This window comes from Cygnus olor, chromosome 8 (assembly GCF_009769625.2).
Source record: "Cygnus olor isolate bCygOlo1 chromosome 8, bCygOlo1.pri.v2, whole genome shotgun sequence".
Classification (NCBI taxonomy): Eukaryota; Metazoa; Chordata; class Aves; order Anseriformes; family Anatidae; genus Cygnus; species Cygnus olor.
The window spans coordinates 7,009,965-7,027,000 of NC_049176.1; the positions used below are offsets into that span (position 1 = coordinate 7,009,965).

At 36.8% G+C, this 17,036-nt stretch overlaps 1 protein-coding gene across 2 annotated transcripts in view; it reads left to right on the forward strand.

Moving 5' to 3' along the window:
• The window catches only part of DENND1B (DENN domain containing 1B), a 159,011-nt gene that overhangs the window by 72,853 nt on the left and 69,122 nt on the right, over window positions 1-17,036 (forward strand). The window contains exons 6-10 of one of the 2 annotated variants that reach the window (XM_040565506.1): window positions 769-838; window positions 2,052-2,132; window positions 4,502-4,561; window positions 6,409-6,462; window positions 9,575-9,685. In XM_040565506.1, the coding sequence (XP_040421440.1) occupies window positions 769-838; window positions 2,052-2,132; window positions 4,502-4,561; window positions 6,409-6,462; window positions 9,575-9,685 (376 nt within the window). The remainder of the gene's footprint in view (window positions 1-768; window positions 839-2,051; window positions 2,133-4,501; window positions 4,562-6,408; window positions 6,463-9,574; window positions 9,686-17,036) is intronic. The other variant, XM_040565507.1, reaches the window with a different exon arrangement.

Genomic DNA, 17,036 nt, shown 5'->3' on the forward strand with positions numbered 1-17,036 from the left:
GACTTGTGTTAAGTCTGGCAATTACTCGTGTTAGTGTGCTGTGAGCTGTTGGTGAAGGCTCACATTTTTAGAATTTGCTTCTATGTATAGGAATTACTTTATTGGGAGACCAATATTCTTGTCTTATGATGTGACATCTGTGGTATTCTTTAGCAGTGCACAACTTGTCAAGTATGGGGTACTGGCTCTGCCCAGGTAAAAAGGTTTTCAGTCTTCAGGGAAGCAGTTGGGGCAGTCTGGCCAGGTACAACAGAATGTGGAATCTCAAAACTGCAAGTAAAGTTGCAAACAAAGCTACTGAAACTTGTAACATCAAAAGGTAGTGGGAATGTGATTTGAAACTGTCTGACAATGCTTAAAGTGAGCTCTTATGCATTTAGAATAACGAGAAGCAAAAATATGAGCTAGTAGTCTACAGTTACGTGGAACTTCAAATCGTTGTCCATTTTATTGTGCAAAGTGAAGTGGTATACTTAATGCATTTGAAGTATTCAGACATCAGCTTTATAACAAACAAAGCAAAACCAGAGGCTTGCAAAATAGATATATGTTTAATAGATACAGTGTAAAGAAATATAGCTTTAGTAGTATTATCTGTCAGTGATGCACCATCAAATTGAAATTCATGGAGAAAAGTTTTATATGCATTTTATTTCTATGTAGAAATAAAAAAAAAGTGCAAGTCACATTAATTATAGTAGTATTTCATAAGCACTGGAAAAATACACTAATAATTTATTCAAATGTTTTTTTTTCTTCCTCTTTTAGTTACCTGCCCTGGTTTGAGGTATACTATAAGCTCTTAAATACCCTGGCAGATTATTTGGCTAAAGAACAGGTAATTTTGCATATTCTGTTTCTTTGTGTTAAAGATTTTCCTTGTAATAATAATAGTCACTATTTCAAGTGCTATAAGGGGATTCTACACTCTTTAAATCTTCTTGGTAGAATTCAGAAGCAAGTCGTTAAATTCATTGTATTGAAATTCAAACAATCTGAATGTACAACCACCCCTATCACTTGAATACCACATTAATCTTAAAAAGCTGCTGAGAATCTACCTTTATAAAGTGTCAGTCTTAGCATAAACAAGTCCTGGATGAAGTGTGAGCAAAGTGTCACATCACTGGAGAACTGTATGATGTATTGATTGTAAACTGTAGATCTCCAGAACTATCTGATTATCAGTTACAAACACTTTTTTTCAGAACTGCATAAAATATGATGTACTGTTTCACCCTTCATATTCACTAAGAACTACCTCTCGTAATTCTGTCATCTCAACTAGCAAGACAAAATTGCTTGCAACATTTGGTGAAGAATCCTGATAGTTTAGTTTGCATATTCATGAGCAATTAGACATATTCCAGGATTACACGGGAAGGGAAATACTGGCATCTGTTTCACTGAGAACGTTAAACCCATACCTTTCTACCTTAACTATATTAAAGTAATAGATTGTAATTCGGGAGGAGGAGAGGGGGGCATCAGTAGTTTGCTGTATGCTGTAGATTGGAAAAGATGACGTTTCAAGAATAGATGAACTGTAGATTAAGCAGTTATGGTGCATTATAGCAAATGCACTGTATGATGACTTTTTTATGTAAAATGGAAATGCAGTAGGAAAGTTAGGTGCTAGTTGGGTTAGTTAAATGTATTCTCTATTTATGGTCTCATGAATGGTGTACTGAATCTTTAAATGGAACTTTTATCTTTGGCCCTAACAGTAAAATGGTTATTAAGGTTGTATTTGGCAGAATTTTGGGGTAGGAATCATTTTCTCCTCTGCTTCCTGATCAGTAGTTCTGGCACTGCAGTTATTACTACAACCAATTTAAGATGCCAGGTTAAGTGTGTGTTGTGCTATATGCTGAGGAAATTGTTTTGATGGGTCAGAAAGCTTTAGTGGTGTGCGGAAGTATTTTGTTGTAATGTCTAAATTCATTAAATGAATATGTATATTCTCATCTATATATAGCTTGTTGTACTGTAAATGGTAATTATTCTGTATTATATGACAATTAATCACCTTTAAAAAATATTCCCTGTAGGAAAATGACTCAAATGATTTGTTAAAATCATTGTATAGCCATCCTGTGCCAAAGGCAAATGCTTTAGTCAGTTTAAGTGTGGTAAGTATTCTCTGTATTATTCCTACTTCTATTGTCTGCTACAAAATAGTAGCTATGGTTGAAACAAAAAAAAAACACCTTTGTAAATAGTAAACTTACATTGCTTCCTATAATTAACTGGCTTGGACAGCCTTTTTAACCTTTCATTTTTCCTATGCAGAATAGAATTTGTCTCTGTCTGAAGTTGTTCTCTTAAAGTCAGTCATAAAGAAGCAAAAAATTGAGTTTTGCTCTATGGATGAAAAAGTAAACAGCAGTGGGGTCTGGCAGTGCTGGAACTACTTTTTTTGCTTCCAGCTGTTTCATGTAGATAATTTTGGTTTCTCTTGCTGTGAATCATGAAAAACAGAATTTGTGTTGTTGCTTCCCGTGTCTGAGTAGGTAGACTTATAAGACTGGACACAAATCTATGTAAGCTGCCTTCTTTCCCATCTTCCAGAATGACTGCACACACAAGTAAATGTGCACAAGTAGCTACGACTCATTTGAGCTATCAAGTTGCAAGACACAGAAGTGATTTTTATAAAGTCTTCCCTTACATACTGAAAGATCATTAGATTATTTATCTTGACATTTCCTGTTACTTGTAATCCATTTAATTTAGAACTGAGCCCTGTACTTTACGTAAAGTAAGAGCAGGCTTTAGAAAACCGTTTGGCCCTCTTAGGAGGGCATATAGAAATGGAGAGGCTTCCACTGCCAGTAGTTGCTTACTCTTGCTGCTTAAAACCATGCCGCTTTTATTTTAATCTTTCAGATTTCAGTTTCCTTGCTATTCCTTTTTTCCTAGTCTGTAGAGCCCTAATATTTTTCTTCCTTGACCAGTACTAATCCAATATTTGTATTTAGAAGTCCTTCCAGTCTTGTGTGTTGTCTTTCACCAGAACAATATACTTGGTTTTAAAGCTACAGATGATTTTTTGTTGCTTTTTTTTGTTGCTGCCATAATGTTTTTAAGTTAATTTTCAGAAAGTAACAGAAATTTTTTTTTCAGAACTACAAAATATCATTTTATACTAGTCTATAGCGCCCTTCAGTATACCAAATACTATTTTGCCATCATTAATTGCAGTATTATAACCAATTCTAATTTGGCAACCCTAAAATACTTTATAACATGCTTTAAAAATTCTCCTGTGTTTTGGTTGGACATAGAGAAATTTTAAAGATTATTTTTGTTTCATTTCTTGCAAAGCATTGCTGCCTACTGCTGTCAGTGTGTGTTTCATCTTGCATAGAGCTTGCCTACCTCAGAATGAATGTTGTGGTGAGCCTTGGAGGTTGTGGTAGATACAGCTGGAAACACTGGGATGACAAATTGCTTGCAATAGAGTTCGTGCTTGCTGGTTGTGTTTCAATATTATCTAATGTTTGATTTTTATTTTTTTCTCAACTGTCTCTTGTTCCCAGTAGTTTGTTCCATTAAAAAGTTTTGTAATCTTTTTAGCTGAACAATGATCATCTAAATGCAGGCCCCTTGCCAAATACTTGGCTGCAGGTACAGTTGAGCAAATACTGTGGGTTCAGACAGGGACGAGCAGGAAGGAGTAGGTTACCTTGAAACAGAATGGTTTTTTGGATCTACAGGCATCTGTTTTCATAATGCTCAGTGCTGCAGGGAGTAGGGAAATCTTTATGGCCACTTGCAACTCTAACTTTGTGTGTCTACTTTTTATATTGACGTCCCTATCTGGCTCCTTGTATATTGTATAAATAGGCTAGACTGGAACAGTCAGTGGTAATAGACTTAAAAAGAAGCTCCGGTCTGAAAAATAATTGTAGAAATGACACCATGAGTTTGCCTTTCTTTGTGCCAGGATGAGTCTAGATCAAATTTCATGATGCAGAATTAAAAAGATTCTTCCCTCCCATTTACTCAGATATGCAGGGTAAGGCTCATGGACACCGAAGTGGGGTTTAAATAGCAGACCACAATAGTAGTTATGATTACATGTATGTAATCATGCATAAATTATGCATGATTGTACCGGTATCCAGATACATGGTATTTCCCAGTAATTCTTGGTAAGGAGGACACCAAAATGACTTGGTCCAGTTGAGGACCATGTTCTCTTCTCACCGTGCATTCCTAGTAACAAATACTCCACAGCTGAGATTTGTAATGAAACCAGAGCTTAAATATCATTTGATTCACTTTTATTTTACCCATGGAGGGCCAGGACAAGTGCTTTTTCTTTTGTTGGAAAAGCTAGCTAAGTCAAGTCTGAATTCAAATAGGGGAGAAATATAAAAAATAAAACATATTTTCAGCCAATATTTTAAACTTGGAAAGCATTAGAGTCAGCTTTGGTCTATTTGTTGAAAAGCTAAAAAGTCAATTGTTCAATCTTTCTCTCATGTTGCCTAAGAACCAAGAGATGATTTTTGCAAGTCAGCAAGTTTTGAAAAAACAGCCTTGTCTTGTATCGGTGAGTTTAAAAGGCACTATCTAAAACCTATTGCAATTAAAGAAATAATTACTTGCTATAGGGTATCTCTTTTGATTTCAGGCTTATTTATACTTGTCCTTTGGGAAATTTTGCTGTTGTCTATAGCCTAAAAAAGCAGTCTAATATTAACGTACCTATTCTGTTTAAATCAGTCTAATTTCAGAGCTAAGTACGTGTGTGTTGTAATCCTTTCATCAAAAAAAACCCACAACCAAAATCAAACCCTTAAACTGATGAACAAAAATTGAATTTTCTAGTGTCCCTTTTTACAGAAAACTTTTTACAGGACAGCAACTGTTAATTTAGTATCTCTTCCAAAGTCATGCTTCCTAGGGGAGTTCACAAAGATGTGCAAGGACTCCATACCACGTTATTTTTGCTGCTTTATGACTCTTAATGACTGCAGTAATGCCTCTTTGCTTCTCATAGTTCTAACTTCCTTTTCTGTTTAAAGAGTGAAATATTACTACTTTGTTAATTATAAGTAATTGCTTTTGAAACTTATTAAATTCATTACTCAGAAAATTTTTTGTTAAATTTTCTGTGACCTTATTATGTATAGGAAATAATTTTCTGTTCTCACCATACTTATGAAGAATATAAGCATTGCATTAATCTGAATATTTTCCTATTCCTGATTAGAGAAAAAAGTCTTACATGTTTTTCCTCTGTTGAAGCAAAACAATATATTGGAATATTAATTGTGTAAATGCTATGATGTTTATGGGATGCCTTTTTTAAACCAGTGTTTTTTATTTTTATTTATTTTTATTTTTTTTAAACTCTTGCCAGAAGACCTAATCTATGGAGAAAGTTTTCTATTAAATGCATCAAGCTGGTTTAATAAGAGCCTCCTACACAGAGTTGATAGTATTAATAAACATTTTTTTTTGCTTGAACAAAAGACACAATATCTTACAGACTTTCTTAATGTTTTAGTGTATGTTTTTCAAGTTTGACTTGAAAATGGACTGTTCGTGTTATAAATCATCATATAGCAGTGCATAGCTTAAGGAAAACAGTTTAAGAAAAATGGAAAAAAAACATTAAAAAGTAACAGAAGATAAAAATCCAATAATTATCACATTTGCTTAGTATGCACTTAAGATTTTTTGTCCTTCAAGATTTAGACTAATTATGCAAAAAAGTCTTAAAATTAGTGAACTAAATCCATGTTTGATAGCTACTAAGAGCACTGGATTAATGAGAATAATTTAAATTACATCTGTTTTCAGTTTATTTTATATTTACATTCTAAATGGCCTCAAACTAAGATTCTAAAATTACTAATGTTTTTCATAAATCATTGTGGAATGTCAAGCTGTCAGACCTTGGATTTCTGTTAGCACATTTTTGATTCAAAGATGTTTGGAAAGAGATAAGAACATATATTAAGTAATAATATTTCTATTCTAATTAACTTTCATGTAAATGATTTTTCCTTACCCATTCTAAATTTACATTTTGTCCATTAACATTTTTTTTTTTGTATTTGCAACTTTAAAATCAATGCTTAAGCTAATCAATGCTGTTCTCAGGCTTGAATTAACATTTAAAGCTGTTTTAATTTTAGCGTTATTTCAAAACTGCAGCACAGTGATTTGTTCACTTGGTTTGTCTGCTATGCTAACCCAGAGATTGTCATTTCATGTTCTGATCTGCTTAATTCTTTGTCTAGTAGTGGTAAGAATACTGTTGGAAAAATGGCTATTTGCTTAAACAATGATGGGGTTGGAAATCCTAAATGCTGGAATGCTGGATTTTTAAAGAAATACTTTTTGTTTGCTGTGTACATCAATTATTAATTATTTTTCTCCATTGATTAGCACTCGTATTTCATTACTCCTGATATAACTGGATTGCCAACAATCCCTGAAAGCGTAAGTATGCAGTTTCTTTTTTAAATATTTAGGAGAAGTATAAATCTCATTCTGTGGGTAGGGCTGAACTCTGCTTTTATCAATAGGAGATTTTTTTTTTTCTAGGACTGTTTTCAGAATATGATTAATGTATATTATTATAACCTTTAGCTAGTAAGGTTACTGTTGCATTCATTGTTAACCAATATTAAAGCATTATACAGGGCATTTTAGCGCACCACTATATCTGCCTTTTGTTCATAGTTACTCAGTTTGTTTGCATTTATGAGGATTATATATGCAAAACATATTCTACTTGTGCAGCTAGTGTTGTTTGAATACCTGCCCTTTAAACGGTGCATTATTAAGCTGCAAATACAGCTATCAAGATATGCAGTTTATTTTTTTGTGTAAGAAGGCATTGCTTCAGGCTTTCTGAAAACATGCTGTACCTGCTCACATTTGGGTGGTAACCATGCACCAGTCAAGGGTATTATTGTTACGTTTTTAATGAAGACTTGCATTCTGTGGCTGATAAATCCTTGATGGTGCTGCTAGTAGACTGCAAATGCAAGATGTCAAACCCTGTCCTCTATGGTGTGTTTAGATAAAAGCTACTTAATTAGGTGTTATCCAACTTTCTGCTTGTCCAGTTTTGCATTGTCTGGAATTGCATATGGTTATCTAGATCTGCATTTTTACACTTTGACACGGTGGCTTCCTCCCGAAAGCTAAATGGTTCGGTAGCTGCGGTGGGGTCGCCGTGGTACAGCACCACACTGTCCCTGGGGTGCACGTGGGACAGGCAGGGAAGGGCAGCAGAGGAGCCACGTGAGGACAGGCTGGGAAGACCCAAACCCGAGAGGAGCATGAGCAGCGAGGAGGGTGCAGCTCAGGCCTGGGCCTGGGCTGAGTGGAGATGCGTGGCCTTTGTTGCAATCCAGACAACTACAGGAAGGTGCTGGATTGAGAAGAGAGGACCCATAGTGCAGGGGCTCTTGGGGCAGGACAGGGATTCATTTTCGGCCGTTTATTTTCATTGATTTCACCCCATAGAGTGAATTCTTCTATTTGTAAAAAAATCTCGTATTCAAACTCATTATTTGGGCTTCTACTAAAGCATAGCTTTGGGAATTAGGAGGTGTTTTATATGTTCATCTTGAAGAAAAAGGGGGAAGGTTTCACTTTGAGTCTCTGGCTGATTGAGGATCTTACAATGGTGTTGCTGTGGATTTACTCTGCTGATTCTGTGGGAGAAAGGAAAAGTAAATATCAAGATGCCTTCGTATACTTATTTTTTACTCTGCTTATGGAAGTCCCATCCTTCCAGAATGATCAAAATGGATTGATACTAGCGGAGGGTAGGACAAGTAGGCGGTTAAGAGATGTGGTAATTATAATAAATCAGTAGTAAAATGGCTTTTCCTTTTTCTTTGTTCTAAGTTTCACAAACTTCAGGAGCAGTAACTTTACAGCTCTAATGCAGAAATAACTGACTGTCTCCCAAAGAAACATTGGTCTGTACAAGATTGCAGACTTTTTACCACAACTTTTGCAACACAGAATCAGCATATCATTATCAACTAAAATGTTAAAAGGTGTCCTAGATAAGTTGGACTCAAATTATCATGGTGCATCAGCCGCTGACGATCGGTTAAAGGTAGCACTTGAAGGACCACAGTTTCTTTCTAAATGCTGTGTTTGTAGCATTAAAGCTCTCGCTTTCATCTCTTCCAAAAGTTTATGCAGCATGGACCAAGAATAACTCTGTACTCCATGTCTTTGAATTAATAATCCATTTGTGAATTTATGTGAAACCGGTTCAGTCACTGGATCTTCTGTCATTTCTTTTCAATAACTTTTTCACTTAATATTGAAATGCATCCAGAAAGGAGGTCAACGTTCTGATCATCACCCAGCCTTTCAGTAAGGCTAGGTTTTCCCCCAGTCCCTCTCTGTAAGGAGCCAGCACGGCAGCTGCTCAGCGGCAGCTCAGATCCACACCGCGCTCCCTGACCGCGGAGGGCAGCGAGCCAGGGGTGCTGCAGGCCGCAGCCGCCTCCCGGCCCCGTGGCGCAGGAGCGCTTGTGCTCCCCTGGGGCCTTTACCCTGCTTGTCGTGCCCATGCTGGTTTTTGGGGCTGTAATCCCTTGCTGCCCTGTGTCGACCCCACATCTGGTGCAGGCTGGCAGTGTGACTGTTCTTTGGGTTGGTCCTTGCAATCGGTGGGTCTCCTACATTAACATTCAGTGGTGTGTTGTTTCTGAGAGGAGGTGGGGAACTGTTCTGATTGCAGGTGTATGGTAAAGAATACGTGAAATTAGGTAGATATATGCTTCATATGTTGTGAGGTCTGTTGGTATATTTTCATACATGTTTTCCAACATGTACAAAAATTTGCTGTTTTTCTGGGCATTTTTTTTTTTGCTGGTGGCTGTTTTGGCATTTTCAGAGTTTCAGAATTTATATGTTTGGCCATATGCCATGCAGAAATACTGTGAAGTTCAGCTTGAGCACAGAGATTTCCACCCTTTTACCCTCACTTCCCCCTTCTTCCCCCTCCTCTGTGTTGTTTGAACTGTGAATAAGAGGTGCTGGTGGCTTTGCTTTTCATTAAACCCCATAGAGGTAGACCCACTACATTCTAACAGGGCTTCTGGCTGTTGTTGCTGGTTTTTTTTTTTCCCTCCCAACAAGCTGGTTTGCTGTACTTGAAGTAGAATAAAATGTGTTGACTTCAGGAGAGCAGGCAAAAATATTATGGTTTTATTATCATAACTGTGATAGAACAGTTATTGTTGTGGTGGGGGATCTCTTCCTGGGTTGAAGTAATGGTTATCTTAATAGCATATGTGGCTACTGATATACATTTCTTATTTCTTCAGATACAGAAATACAAATCTAAATTTAGAAGCATAATCAAATAAGCAAAATATAGTTTTCCATTCGTTTTAAAACTCAGTCAATTATTTTTAGAGCATATAAATTTTAATGCTGTCATATTTTTTATATATATATGTATTTTTAAACCTACTAATTCTACTAATTGGTCAAAATTTTTGTAAGTAATATATGAATGTTCCTCTTAGCCAACATTGTTGCTATATTGTTAACATCTTATTTATTTAAACAGAGAAACCTTACTGAATATTTTGTTGCTGTGGATGTGAACAACATGCTGCAACTTTATGCCAGTATGTTGCATGAGAGAAGAATCATTATTACCTCTAGCAAACTAAGCACTGTAAGTACTTCACACATCTCCTTTTAAGTAGAATATATTGAACATTTCACAAAATGACCTACAGACCTTTGTGGTTTTAGATATGTTCCATGTGTACTTATAAGACAATATCTACATACTTCTCTGATATATGGTTTTAGTCTGGCTCTTGAAGTACAAAAGTCTGATTTATATAAGACCTACTCAGATACATTAAGTCAGGTTAATTATTTTTCTTATCAGGAGATGAGAGTTCTTTAACTCTCCTGAGTTCATTTCTGTGCCTTCTAACCTAAAAAGAATTCTTAAGGGCTATTATAAGATCTTTATTATTCACTTGTGGCTTATTCCATTGGAGCTACTTGAAAGAAATCAAGGGGGCATAATAATAGCTGCTATCCTAACCTGGTAATAGGTAGATTCATCTTTGATAGAGTGGTTTGGGAGTGCATACTGTAATAGCTCTGATTTGGAGCAGCTCTTCAGACTTATAATAGCGTACAACTCAAAATAGCTGCTGCTGCTTCTTTTTTTTTATTTTTTTATTTTTTATTAAAGGTTTGAGGGTACTGTCCACATTATTTTTTTTTAATGCCTGCTTTAGGCTGCTTGATAAGAGCGTTGCATTTCATTTTGAAAGTATATCTAAATATTCAGGCATTATTCTGTTTTACTATTTGCAGAATCTTATGTGGCTTTAAAATACCCTGTATTTTGAATATATTGCCAAGATTCACTTTGCATTACTATGAGACTGTCACTTTATAACCAACTTTTGTCATAGAGCATACTTGTACACAATCTTTTACAAACTTGTACACAATAACCTGTTATGCTCAGTCGGTAAAAATACCTTAATTTATATTTTTCAAAAGTACCTCATAAAACATGTTGTTTAATACTGTTTCTGTGGTGGAAAGTCAATGTTCTGTTCCTGAACATGGCTCATTCTTCTACCAAATAGATGAACAGTTATTTTCAACACACAGGGACAAGGTTGGATATAGGACTAAAAACTAACATTTTCAAAAAATTGCAGGTGCTAATTTCCAATATATATGTGTGGTGTGTGTGTATATAAGGAGTGAGAATTTTTGGACTACAGATAGTGGATAAAACCACTTTAAATTCTTTTGAGTTGTATAACTCCCCTCCCCTCCCCTCCCCCCCCTCCCCCTCCCCCTCTCCCTCTAATTTTTTCCAAAACACTACAATGTTAGGTCCCTGAATCTGCAATCACTGTTGTAGTGAGGGGATGCACAAGGCCAGTGCCTCACGATGTGGTGATTTGCAGAATATGGAACTAAGTAACCCTGTGATGTTTAGGGAATGAAGGAAACCTGGGGTCATATAAGCAGAAGCCAAATGATCAACAATAAAACCTAAAAAGCAGTGCGTGAATGAATATAATCAGTCTTCAAATTACTAGGCTATGATATATTTTATTAGGCACTAAAGATTTTACTCTATCTTATGAAATTTCCATATTTTTCTTTTTTCTGTGGAACTGTCTAGCGGAAAATTTGGGCTTTACAATACAATAATAGGACTACTCCAGTGGGCGAAGACAATTTCAAGGGAAAGCCCTTAGTAGAAGTTCTGGCAATGTGGCAAAAGCATGGATTTTTTTTTTTCCAGTTTGGGACACAGCTTGGTATTAAAAAAATGAAAGACAAAATACACCGTAAAAAACCTTCAACTGTAACGATGCCCCAGTCAAACCTCTTTTACTGCTCCAGTAGTGAGGAAATAGGAATTGCGATGGCAGGTCTGTGCCTGTGGAAGATTGGTTCTGCAGGTGGGCATGCATCAGTCTGCCTCACAGGATTTGCAATCATACTCTCAGCCTACATTTGGGTCCTCTTAAGACTTGTTTTTGTTAGGCTCAACATCTCAGCTGGTCTCTGTTGCTATGATATGACAAGAGGAGAGACAGTATTACAATTACACTGGGCTGATGTAGACTACCTTATTTCCATGGTCAGATTCCAAACTATTTAGAAACAATTACAGATTAACAGATGTAATACAGTCTTTGTGAGAAACTTTCACTTCGGTAAAATTCAGCTGTTTATTCCAAATCTTTTCATGAAGTAATAGTCATCACTGAAAATAATTTATATTAATCTCCTGGATGAGGATAGGTAGTGATAACAGACTTCCATAGTATCATTTGGATGTCCTGAGAGATGTCACCAAGCTGTAAGTGTGAGTAGTAGAGTGCAGACCAAGTCTGAATAGAGAGAGCACATCAATTTCACTTCCTTCTGGTTATTTTTTTAGTGTGCTAACATTACATAAGTTATAGTTAAATGAAATTACTGCTGTGTCATGTAGCATTTTTCCACATAGCACTTGGTAAATTTTCCCTTACACCAGTGAGGTATGGTAAAACAAGAGTAGAGCTGGCTTGTCAGGAGCTTCCATGAGAACGTACTAAACTCTTTCATAAACGGAACAAGAACTATGCTAGGCTTGCCTCTTTACAGAACAATATAATTTAAAAAGCAAATTAAACACTTCTTAGTGAAGAATTCAATTGAATAGCCAAGAATGATTAAATGTGTTTTTGGCATAAGATGATACTTCTTCAAAATGTTGGAATGCTTAATATAATACAAAGAAGCGAATGGAGTATATGTGAACATTGACATGTGCTAGCTTTATGCTGTTTTGCTATTGTGTGTACAAAACACAGCAGGCTGGTACTTTGTGTTGCAAGAGATGCAATTTAATATTTCTAAATTACAGCTTGATACTTAGAAAGATAATTATTTCAAAAACGGTGCTCTCAAGTACAAGTTTCTGTTAAGGGAGTTGTGCCTTATCTTTGGGGCTAACTGAATACCAAGTGTTTATGTTAGTTCAGGAGGACTGGGCTGTGATGTCACCTTCCAGTTATCAGCTCTGTTTCGGTTCACTATCTCAGGGCAGTGACTGATAACAAAAAAAAAGAAAGAAAAAAGGCATAATTCAAGGCCTTGCTTAGTTTGTCCTCACTGTTCTTGAGGGAGTGGCATGGGCAGGGAAGGGAAGAGTAGAAAACCATATTTAAGTCTGACGTCTCTGTCCTATGAATTTCATGCTTTCGTTATACTGAAGTATATCAGTGCAGGGAGTGGATGCTATATTTAAAAAGGTTTACTTCAGTGGAAAAAGAAACAGAAATAATTTACCATTTTCAGCTGTTGTACAGTGTTTTTAATTAAAACAAAAGATAATTATCAATTTATCTAGAGGTGCTCTGATTCAATTTTCAGCTTATGTTTTATTTCAGCCAAGCATGCATCTTCTCATATTTACAATCACAATGTATTCTTTACATCTTTCTTTAAACTGATTTTCTGTGTTTATTACCCCCCTTAAAAACTCCTTTGGTGGACATCTTTGTCTACTTGCCATACCAATTACTACAAAGATATAAGTGGAAACTTCCCACTGCTCCTTTCTGTCATAGCTTCTGGGTCATTATTTGTCCTAACTGTTGATTCTTTTATTAGCTTGACTTTCCAACCACTTTAATAATGTGATTATCACCAACCTCACAGCTTGCTTGAGGCTTAGAGTGAGATAGATTCAGCTAGCCTGAGGATTATGTTCTGTAAGATCTGTTTGTAGCAAAAATTACCATTTCTGCTTTTGAACAGTAAACTATAAAAGAGAAACAAATTATATGACTTTGGAATAAATGAAAGAATGAATGAAACAAAGGAATTGATTTATTCACAGAGGTGGCTGTTAGTTGTTTCATTTTAACTGTAAAAGGAAGACCTTTTGTAAATGTCATACTGTATATTCTTACACAGCACCCATCACAACATCTGCATGTATTCTTGTTAGTTGTATGGAGCTGTAAGAGTTTCAGTACAAATAATTTTTTAATTCAATCTACTATCAATTATTAAAGTGCCGGGGAAGGCTTTTGCAGGAAGGCTGAACTACAGCATTGATTTTATGCATGCTGGAGGCAGGCCCTAGATGTTGAGGCCCCAAGTGCACCTGCTGTGGTAGTCTACCAGAACATCATACCATACTCTCATGTATTCAAAGCAAAGGAATAAATCATGATTTTACAACAGTGCATCAGTTGACTTATTGCTGTTTTGTGACCGGAGGTAGGAAGGATTGCTGTTTAAAGCCATGTCATCGGTTCTCAAGTCACTCAAGCATGAAAGCTTGTCATATGCCTCTGTAATTGTACCTCACCAGCCTTTCTCTAACTAGTCAGCTGGGGCTGCGCGTTTTGTCTCAAACACCCGGCTGGCCAGTGTCTGACAGGAGCTTTCTCGTCATCCTGTCAGTAGTATGTTAACTAGAATGTATTTTCTGCGGCCTGCAGTGGCAGGTGGAAAGGATGCTACACTTTAAAGCAAATGTCTAAACGTTATCTCCTTTTTGACCAATATTTGTTTTAGGTAATATGAGTCTGATGTGTTTGAGAGCACTGTGGCTGCAAAGTTCTGCTTTGTGCTGGCTGTAGGCTTCACTGGAGCTCCTTGTAAAAAGGAACATATACGTCAATAAAAGATACAGACTTTTTTTGTGTGTGTGGTGAAAGAGCACTGAAAAAAATTTGCCCACAACATACATTTGTGGAATTATTTTTACTGCTGCTTATATTGAAAGACAGCTTTCTGCAGTTCCACTTGGTTGCAATAGTTAGTTGGTCTGAACAGTAGCTGCATGTTCCTTGCCTCTGTAGTCTTGTTGAGGTACTGTCACGCTATCTGTGGTCACCTGGGGACTGGGAGGTTGAGGAGGCTCCTTGGAGAATGTAATACAGCTGGACAGCTGTGAGGGAGGGCAAAACCCTCCTTATTCTGACACATTATCTTTGTGCATTGCTTTGCTCCTTCTGCATCTGACCTGAAATCCAAGATTCTTAAGTTTATTCCAAAATCCATATGTCCCAAGGCAGTAATATCGTCAATTGAAACAGAAAACAACTCTTGGGTTTGTCTATTTCTTGCACTTCATTTAAATCTCTCTGTTGTGCGTATGTTGCAGATTGCTGGATATACTTAGAAAATCAGCCAAGCAGTGCTTTGTGACCAGGCCAGATCGCTGCGTGGTTTTGGAGTGCAGTGTGTGTTAGTGTGAAGCCTGGAAAGACAGAAAGCTCTTTTGTATTTTTTTATTTGAGTTCAAAGCTGACTATTTGCGGAGCTGTTTCTCTGGCGTAAGCTAAAAAGCCAAAACAGTGGAAAAATTGGCTCCATACAGGCCTTTCAGGTTGGGGAAAACAATAGTATTAGGTGCTGTCATATATCTTAGTGACAGCATCACATTGCCTTGTGCTGGGGTTATATTCCCAGTTCTGACTGAACCAAACTATAGCTTCCATTTTTTTTGTTGCACACTGCAGTGTGGTTGCAATTTTATCTAAAAATGTATTTATGAAGTGTTTGATTCTTTTAAAATAATACTGTCCCAGTAATACAAAAATTATAAATTTGAAACTAATTATTATCTCAAATTCCTTTGAGGTAGTACATATCGGGCAGAAATATGCAAGGGCTAAATGTAGTTCTTGGAAAACAAAAAATGGGTAGAAATGTGTCATTAACTTGCAAAGCAGCACAGTTATTCTGCTGATACTCGGAGAGCTCCCAGAAGCATTGTTAGAGTTCATTTTGGAATAATAGGTCAATTAGATCATTTGAGTAGATGAAGAGTAGTGTCATTTAATTTTTAAAAGTTAGGTATAAGTAGTCTAAGACACCTTGACCAGAGGTAAGGTAAGGTAAGCTGGACAGGGTGCGTGCTGTGGGTGCAGCTGAGGTCCTGCTAGGACATAGGCCTGCAGTCCGCTTCTAGCAGTGAAGTGAAGGGAGCAGGGAAGGGAGGCATCAAAATTGAGCCAAGCTCAGGAACTGGAAAGCTCTCCCAGTCCAGAAGTTCAGAAAATCTGCAGATTGCTGTTGCCACCTGTGTGCAGAATTGTATCACTGGGTTTCCTTTAAATCAAAACAAATACTGTAAAAGGAAAGCATACAGACTGGCATACAGACTGATTTACACATTCATTTCAAAATAAAGTTTTTCACTCGTTAGCACTTTCAAAAAATAGAACAAATCCAAGATGAAGATATGGGGCAAGAGTTGCTTCTTTTGATTCATGTAATCTTTGGCAATTCAGTAAAAACTGGCAAACCAAAATGCCATGTAGAGCTGGAGCAGGCCCTGCTGTGGGCATTAACCCTTCAAGAGAAGCCTTTTGTGGTTGGGCTGCATGGGAATGGGAAGTGAAAGGGTCTGCATGCTGTTATGGATGGCAAGAACAGTCTCAATCCCTTAAAAAACAAACAAACAAAAAACTGCAGAAGTCATTGTGGTTGTGTGAAGTGAAAGATGTGAAGATGAGTTACTGAAGAGTATTTGAGCGTAATACCAGCTGTCTGGTCTGGTGTACCATTATGGCAAGGTTTCTCCTTTTTCACTAACTGCTGCTTTATTCGCCCTCCTCCCCCGCAAATTCACCAATGGTGAGATGAATTATAACATAGTCAGTGGTTATCTCTACTCTTGCTTGCAGTAAATAAGTTGTCTGTCAGCTATTCGCAAGGAAGCTGTTCCCTGCTGCTTCTTAATTAGTGTATGGCAGAAGAACATACCACGGAGTTACTCCGGGGGAAGGAAACATGAATAAAAATTATTTTCCTGGAAACTTTCCTTTCAGAACCAAGAAACATTTGCAGAACTCCCTTATTTTACAGGAGGGTAGCTCTTCCTCCATGGAGACAGAGTCATGATAGAGGAGGAAAGACGGGGGGAGTTACAAGATGGTCAGAAAAAAAGAGACATAAAGATGTATAGGTTCGTGTTCTTCTGTCTGTGTGTTTTTGTGAGAGATGAGGAGATAAAGCAGCTAGGAAATAAATTAATGACCAAATAAGAACAAACAAATTGTCAAGAATATACAAGATGAAACGAAAGAATGAGGAAACTGAAATTATTCAACATGATGTAAATAAGCATAATTAGTTATGGGATAAATGAATATCAATAGGAGATATGTTAACCTAATCTGCAATGTGTTAGGAATAAAAGCTGACTTGACCAAGTTTCAGATGTTTCATTTTTAACCTAAAAAAAAATTACTAAAAACCTTTGTGAGATGATGAAATTGAGTAACTGAATTAAGTTAAGTGGCTTTTCTTATGCCAAACACACCTGCTTGGGTATATACATACCTCAGATAATCCATAAAAGCGCATGTAGGTCCTTAGTGTAGGCACAGGATGCCAGCAGTATTCGTCACCGAGTCCTCACCTGTCTACTACCACTTCAATTTTATTTTCTGTTCAGCTTCCATTATTGAGAAACATGTCATTCCTGGAGCCATAGGCAAGGAACAAACTGTGTCTGCGGT